The sequence below is a fragment of the Drosophila eugracilis genome, unplaced genomic scaffold (assembly GCF_018153835.1).
Source record: "Drosophila eugracilis isolate 14026-0451.02 unplaced genomic scaffold, ASM1815383v1 contig_1133, whole genome shotgun sequence".
Classification (NCBI taxonomy): Eukaryota; Metazoa; Arthropoda; class Insecta; order Diptera; family Drosophilidae; genus Drosophila; species Drosophila eugracilis.
This window is the reverse complement of record NW_024571912.1, coordinates 2,153-10,236: the sequence shown is the minus strand read 5'-3', so window position 1 is coordinate 10,236 and position 8,084 is coordinate 2,153. Positions and strand designations below refer to the sequence as shown.

At 40.2% G+C, this 8,084-nt stretch overlaps 1 protein-coding gene across 1 annotated transcript; it reads right to left on the bottom strand.

Annotated features, from left to right (window-relative positions):
• Positions 1-5,711: 5,711 nt before the first annotated feature.
• On the bottom strand, positions 5,712-7,147 carry LOC121529793 (DNA-binding protein modulo-like). Its single transcript, XM_041817765.1, is given in 2 exon segments — positions 5,712-6,682; positions 6,685-7,147. Coding segments are annotated over 2 exon segments (1,110 nt in total). The 5' UTR covers positions 7,129-7,147; the 3' UTR covers positions 5,712-6,016.
• Positions 7,148-8,084: the final 937 nt, after the last annotated feature.

Here is an 8,084-nt window from a genome sequence, read left to right as displayed (position 1 = left end):
AAGCGTAAGTAATTAATCCGAACTTTCTATTACATATAGTTACTGAGATATCAGCTTTTATACAAATTGCGAAAACCGCCTTTCAAGCTTGGTGGGCGTAAGAGTGGTTGTGGCCGGATAATGGTATCACTATAAGGTGCGCTAACATCGCAAGATTATATATACTGATTTCAACTTTCTAGTTCTTATTGTTTTTGTGACAGCTGCTATTTTAGTTTTTCTTGATTTCTATTACTAACTTTTATAGTTCCTGAGATCTTAGTGTTCATATGGCTTTATCGACTTCGCCATTGATACTGATTAAGAATTTATATACTTTATAGGGTCGCAAACGCTTCCTTCCACCTGTTTCATACTTTTCAACGAGTCTAGTATACTCTTTTTCTCTACGAGTAACTGGTACAAAAATATACAAGAAGAAACGCTATAGTCGAATATAAGATACCCGTTTCTGTTTTACACAATTTTAAAATATTAATTTTGCTATTGGAAAGCATGTTGAGTAACCAAAGAAACCTACATGCTTACTCCGAACATTCTATCACTTACAGTTACTGAGTTTTAAGGTTTTCTACAAAATGCGAAAACCGTCTTTCGATCTTCGTGGGTTTAAAAGTGGATGTGCCCACATAATGGTATCACCATTATATTACATTATTCTACTTTGTGTATACATTATACTTTTCAACGAAACTAGTATATCTTTTTACCTTTCGAGTACCTTTTTTTTTTACCTTTTACGGGTATAAAAATATACAAGAAGAAACGCTATAGTCCAGTGCCGCGACTATATGAATCCCGATTCTGTGTTACACAATTTTATAATATTAATTTTGCTCTAGGAAATTCATAAAGCGCCACTTATTGTCAGAGAAAGCATGTTGAGTAACCGATATTGAGATCACTCTGCATGTGAGGCCTTATAACTTATAACCTTCTTTTGTACCCTTTTACTTTACGAGTAACGGGTATAAATATACAAGAAGAAACGCTATAGTCGAGTGCCGGGACTATAAGATACCCGTTACTGTTTTACGCAATTCTTAAATATTAATTTTGCTATTGGAATTTCATTTCTTAATTTTGGGACTAACAATAAGTTGACGAATCTTATCATTAAAATTTAACTAAGACTACAAGACTATAAGATACCCGTTACTGTTTTACGCAATTTTTAAATATAAATTTTGCTATTGGAATTTCATTTCTTAATTTTGGGACTAACAATAAGTTGACGAATCTTATCATTAAAATTTAACTAACAGTATACTAAGACTGCATTCTTTTTGCACGTCCCTCAGGTCGGTCGCTGGGTGGGTAGGTTATTGCGACGAAGGCGTGATTGGTTGCTCAACCTTGTTAGAATTATCGCCAGATGGTTAGGGTGCACCAATAGCTTGGTGAAGTACTTTACCTTCTGTTCTGCAATAACTTCTTTGACTGGTAGAATGTTTAAGTCCCGGTGTATGTTTTCGTTGCGAACGTACCACGGTGCCCCGGTGATTGTTCTCAAGATCTTCGACTGAACTCTCTGAACAATGTCAATGTTGCTATTGCTGGCTTTTAGCTTTAGGTTCGTTCTTTTGGCTTCAATGTGCCGGCGTCATGTGAGTCTTCTGTCGAGATGCACTCCTAGGTTAGTTACTTCGTTTGCTTGTGGAAGTAGAGTGTTGGTTAACGTAATCGGCGGGCAGTTTTGCCTGTTCAGAGTAAACGTAACGTGTTTGCATTTTAGTTCGTTCACTTTAATTCGCCAATCTGATAGCTATTTTTCAACATCGACCATATGACGAGCTAGCTGCGCAGTTGCTTGAATCGGGCATTTAGAGCGGCTAAGAATAGCTGTGTCATCGGCAAACGTAGATGTTGTTAGTCGTGTGCTTGTCGCGATGTCTGCTGTGTAGAGGAGATATAGTGTTGGCCCTAGCACGCTACCTTGAGGAACTCCAGCTCCAACAGTGTAATCATAAGATATAGCAGTGTTGCACCTCACAACAATTTTTCTGTCGTGAAGGTAAGACTCTAAAATCTTGTGGGTGCTGTAGGGGAGCATTTTCTTGATCTTGTACATTAGACCTTCTATCCAGACTCTATCAAATGCTTGAGAGACATCTAAAAATATGGCAGTACAGTACTCTCGTTTTTCGAAAGCGTTTCGAATTTCTGATGTTTTCCGGTTGACCTGCTCAATTGTTCCATGCTTTTCACGAAACCCAAATTGGTGTGACGGGATTCCTTCCTGGATTCTCAGGTATGTGTTTATCCGAGTCATTAGGCATTTTTCAAAGAGTGGTTTCACGGTTTCTTTCGGTGAGCTCAGAGTTGGGTGAGCTCTCCATAGTGAGTGTTTTGTACAATTAGTTGACAATTGCTCAATGTAGCGGCGGTGGACATATGTTTCTTCTTGCTGTAGAGCTTGAGCAAGTTGACGTGAGGCATGTTTTAAGCATTGCTTAGCAGATGGCGATCTGTGAATTTTCCATGCTCGACGTAAGCGTCGCTTTTCGAGGACGAGCTGTTCATTTGTAGATTTGACTTCTTTTGATTCCATTGTGTGTTTATAGTATGAGGTGTTGAAACTCGAGCTGCTGAGACGAGTACAGATTCCAGTGAATTAACAAAACTGTCTACGTTGGCTTCTTCGCTGAGGTGAGGACTTAGCACAATGTGTGAGCTAATATACTTCCTGTACTTAACCCTATTGCCGGACAGTATGTTGGTGTGCCAGAAGAAACATAGTCGAGCTTGTTCTTAGCTTTGATAATTGCATTATAGAGCTGCTTTTCTTTTGGAGTCACGAGACGAGGTCCCCAGTGTGTGTGCTTGGCATTGTAGTCTCCTGCTGCTATGAAGTGGTCTCCGAGTGAGTTGAAAAACTGCATAAACTCATCTTCGGCTATGGTGAAGCGTGGGGGCAGTATACGGCGGCTAGCATTAATTGCTTGCCAGTATTTAGGTGTATATTTATGGATGTGGCCTGTGTTTAGTGTAGTAGTGTATCTGTTTGTAAGATGTGTTTCTGAAAGCAGCATTATGTCGATTTGATTGTATAGTAGGAATAACGCTAACTAGAGTTTATGCTGCGAAGGGAAGTCATTATTTGGATTGTTGTGAAACCAGCATTTGTATTAATAGATTTTGGTTTCGCATCAGATCTTGCTTTGTTGTACGCATAAACGACATAAACTCCGTAAGGCTTTGTTGTAGACTCCATGTCATAGCTTTATAGTTACTTTTTGGCTGCTCTGGCGGTTGATGCTTCTGAGCCGTGATCGGTTCTTGGTATGCTGATTGCGGCAATGGGCTTTTTGAGGCTGGGGTAGACCTAGTCCTAATTTTAAAGCACTTGCGAATGTAATATTTTTGGCAGAGTTTATGGGTCCAGCAGCAGGAACTGAAGATTGTATATAGGGTGCACTTCGTATTTCTTTAGGGGCTTAATTTCTGGTTCGAGCTCAACCTTAAAGAGTGGCTGCGGCTTTCTATCCCTGTTAAGAATATTGAAGATTGTCTTAGCGCTAAGTCCCTTCTCTTGTAGCGCCATTGTTATCTCTGCAGGCGATACTTCGGACTCTATGCCCTTAAGTACGACCTGCAGGCCCTTGATGCTTTTTAGCTGATACGTATAAAAGTTCTTTTTTTTGTCGGTGAGATATTTTGATAATACTCTGTAATTATCTTCAGACTTCGTTTGAACTTTTGTTTCCTGGATGTTGCCCTTTACGAGTGGTATTATGTGAAAATTGTCCTTGCCAATAAGCTCTATAATTTTGTTGACAAGAACGTTGGAACTTTTTTCTCGTATGTAAATTGGCGGAGGCTTAGTCTTCCTTTCTTCGACTTCAGTAGATTCGGCATCATCCTCATAGTCTGCCAGGATTTTAAAACGGTTTGAGTAAGAGGGCGTATTTATTGCAGCTATGTTAGCATTGCCACGGGTTTTTTTGCTTGTTAAGGGTTTAGGGTTAGGCTTAGCTTCCTTTTGATTTGGATGTAGCGATATTTTCTTTGTTTTTGTTCTCTTTTTCGGGCAGCGCAGCGGCAGAAGTATTATTGTTTGCGCTGCTAGCTGATGACGTCGTTAAACGCGCCGTCGTTACAGTTGCGGTTGTTGTAGTTGTTACGGTTGACGTTGTCAAAGAAATTGCGGTGCTCGTTGCTGCGCTCTTTGGCTGCAGAGACATCGATGGTAGCGAGGGGGAGCAAGAACGCGCTGTCTCGCTGTCTACGTTTAAGAATTCGGTCAAGTTTGGGGTAATTGACCGTGTTTGGAAAGAGCTTGCATTACTTTCGGTTGCTTTGAAAGAGAAGTAAGCGTTGTTTCTTTGTACTGAGAGCCGTCTCTCGTCTTGCTCACGTTGACGTTCTGTGCGAACGTCGTTTAAACTCATTGCAGTCGAGGTTGAGTTTGTTCGAATTTTAAGTGTTTTGTTTTATATTAATTAATTAATTAATTAATATACACATTAGCGATTTTCATCGCTGAAAGCTTCTTTTCTCGTTGTTTTGGTTTACGAAACCAGTCACTGTACTTTTTTGGATATTATTGAATACTTTTTTTTTCCCCGAAGAACAATAAAAATACACGTCTGCATACGGCGACGGTTCACAAAGCTGGCGCTTTATGAATTTCTAATAGCAAAATGAATATGTTAAAATTGTGTAAACAGTAACGGTATCTTATAGTCGCGGCACTGGACTATTGCGTTTCTTCTTGTATATTTTTATACCCGGTACACGTAGATTAAAAGGATATTCTAGATTCGCTGAAAAGTATGTAACAGGTAGAAGGATGCGTTTCCGACTCTATAAAGTATATATATAAGAGCAAAAAAGTTGAAATTCAGTATGTATAATTTTGCGGTGCCAGCGAATTTTATGGTGATACCATTGTCCGGCCACACAGACTCTTAAGCCCACCAAGCTCGAAAGACGGGTTTCGCAATTTGTAGAAAAGCTTATATCTCAGTAACTATAAGTGATAAAATGTTCGGCATAAGCACGTAGGTTTGTATGATGCCGCAAATGAGAATTGTTTTACTCCCATCAAGCCACGCTTAGACTAATGCCCACAAAACCCGGAAAGCCAAAATGCAAAATCAAAGATATGTAGGTTATAAGGCCTCACATAGACAGAGACGTCACTATCGGTTACTCAACCTGATTTCTCTGCCAAACGGTGGCGTTTAATGAATTTCTAATAGCAAAATTAATATTTTAAAATTGTGTAAACAGCAACCGGTATCTTATAGTCGCATCACTCGACTGTAGCGTTTCTTCTTGTATATTTTTGTACCCGTTACTCGTAGAGAAAAAGAGTATACTAGATTCGTTGAAAAGTATGTAACAGGTAGAAGGATGCGTTTCCGACTCTATAAAGGATATATATATGTAGGGTAGTACAAATTGATAATGTTTATTTCGGATATGTATATAAAAGTAAATTAAAGAAACAAAGGTTTTGGTATTAAACTTAAATTAGGAAGAGGGTGATGGGTATAGACATTCTTTGATGAAAAGAGACAGTTCTATATGGTGTTTTGGCTGATGGAAAAAAGCTACGAGGTTTTGGAATTCCGAACAGTGTGTCCCTATATGAAATGTAATAGGCTGCTTAATACCTTAATATTTCCATACCCCACAATCGGCTACCCTGAATCTTCATTCGCCCCTAAATGAACCCCATTTTTTCATGTATTCGGCTGCTGTCGTAGTAATGTTTGGTCCCTCCTGATTACCTTCTTTCTTTACTTCATAACGCTCCTGATTAAGTTTTTAGTAACTTTGTAAGGGCCGAAAAATTTTGGACGAAGTTTCATTCCAGTTCCATATTGTGTTCTTTTTATGGCAACTAATTCTCCTACGGCATATTCAGTTTCTAACTTCCTTTTTATAAACGGATTGCCCCCATTTTCATGTGACGTACGCTTATTAAAAGGTTTGTGGCCAAATGTGTTCTTCTGGAACTTTCCGGGGGCGTGGCTTTTTGCAGTGCGTATTTTAATTAATCTGTGCTTCAGCAGAGAGTTGGGCTCGATAAAAATAGGTACGCGGTTGACGATAGTTTCGTTGGCCAAGAATGATTTACAGAAGCCTTCATCGGTTGTTGGGTAAGTTCATTGGACTTTGAAAACGCCTTGAGCGAAACAGGTCGCACCGTAATAAAGCGAGAAAAGAGCTCGGAGCTGTGCAGTTTTAAGTCTTTGGGAATATCATCTACTGGCTTTAAACGTACAAATGCTCTGGGGATAAGGCGGTTAGCAGTTAAAGTTACATCCTCCACGGGAGCTACTTTCTCGATAAAGCTCTTGATATCCTCTTTGGTGACTTTTGGTCCAAACAGGGCAACCACAACTGTGCGATCATTTAAAGCTTCCTTGTCCTTCTCCTGAGATACGGTCAAAACATTTTCTCCAAGAGTCAGCGCCATATGCTTGGCTTGCAAAGCGGCTTCTGCTGCAGCCGGCGTATCAAAGGCCACAATGACTGAATTGGAACCCAACTTGTTAGTGATACGGTGCACTGCATAGATCGGTCCGAACTTGGCGAATAAGGTGACCACATCCTTGTGTTTGTATTCATTTTTTAAGTTCGCGGCATAGACGATCTGATTTTTTGGCGTTCCTATGGGAATCCTACCAACGGACACTTTAGGGATTCCGCTCTTTTTTTTAATCCTTCAAAGTTGGATTCCTCGGGTTTCTTACTTTCCTTGCCTTTCTTGGAAACAGGCTCCTCTACAGGGGATTCATCATCTTCGTCGGAGTCTTCTTCCTTCCCCGCGTCTGAGGTCTTTGAAAGCTCTCCTAGCTCCACCTTCTCGTCATCATCTTCCTCATCGTCATAATTCTCAGCTTCATCTTCCTCAGCCTCATCATCAATTAAATCAGCCACGTCTTCTGCCTCGAAGTCGCTATCGTCCTCAACCTGATCGTCGATCTGCTCCTCAGCGTCGGACTCTTCCTCGCTCGACGGTGTAACTTCCTTCACTGGTTGCTTCCTTTTGGACTGTGTAACTGCGATCTGTTTTTCCTCTTCCTGTAGCTTTAGTTTTTGATTGTCGGCCAGGTGAGATAAATTAATTTTATCTAGGACGGAACTTTTCTCGACTATCTCCGTGACACACATTCCATTAAATGTCGATGCAAAGTCTCTCTCTTTTGCCCTGAACTCGACGCCGTTGGAACTGAACATTACATCGACTGACTGTAGCACATCGTTTCCCACAACCGCAGAGTACTCGAGCTCGTTCTGTTTGGCGACATGGAAACCATCAGCTTCAAGATCGACGTCGAAACATCCTACGATCACAAGTTCACCCTTGCCGATACCTCTCAGGTGCTTAACTTCACGCCGTCAAAACTTCTGAAAATGTCCTCTCTCATCAAACACAAGTCACATCCCGAATAAATCATGGCTATGAATGTCACTCCTTCAGCTTTCATCTTTTTGTAAATGAGTCCCTTCGCGTCTTTTACTTCCAGTATGTTTGCAAACTCTTTCTTAACGGAAATAGTTTCTTTATTCTCATCGCAATTTTTAGAGATATGTCCTTTCTTGTTGCACTTTTAACATATTACTTCGCCATTGCAATCCCAAGCAATATGGCCTTCGCTGTTACACTTGAAGCATTTCCTTTAAAAATTGCTCTGAGTCGGTTTACCTAACGATTCCCTGTTCAAATTGTCTTTAGTATTTCCCTTTCCCTTCAACTTTTCGTAAATGCTTAATTCGGCTTTAAGTTCCCTAATGGAATTTGTTCGATACAACCCTACCTTGTTGACCTTGCTATCTGGGATGCCATCTATGAAGTACGATACTAGACTTTTCTCATCACGATTTATCGGTTTGCTGATCTCCATTAAACTATAGAGATACTCGAGGCATGTCTCTTTTGGTTGTTTTTGCCTTTTGCGCAAAATCTTGTGTATCTCTGCCGAAAATAGCTTTTTACCGAATTCTTCCTTCAACGCGTTTTTCAGCTCAATCCAACCACTAACTCCCCTTGTACTTTTTATGTAGAGCTTGGCTGCTTCAATCAGAAGTTGCTTAGCATAAATAAATTTCTGCACATTATCCCAAAC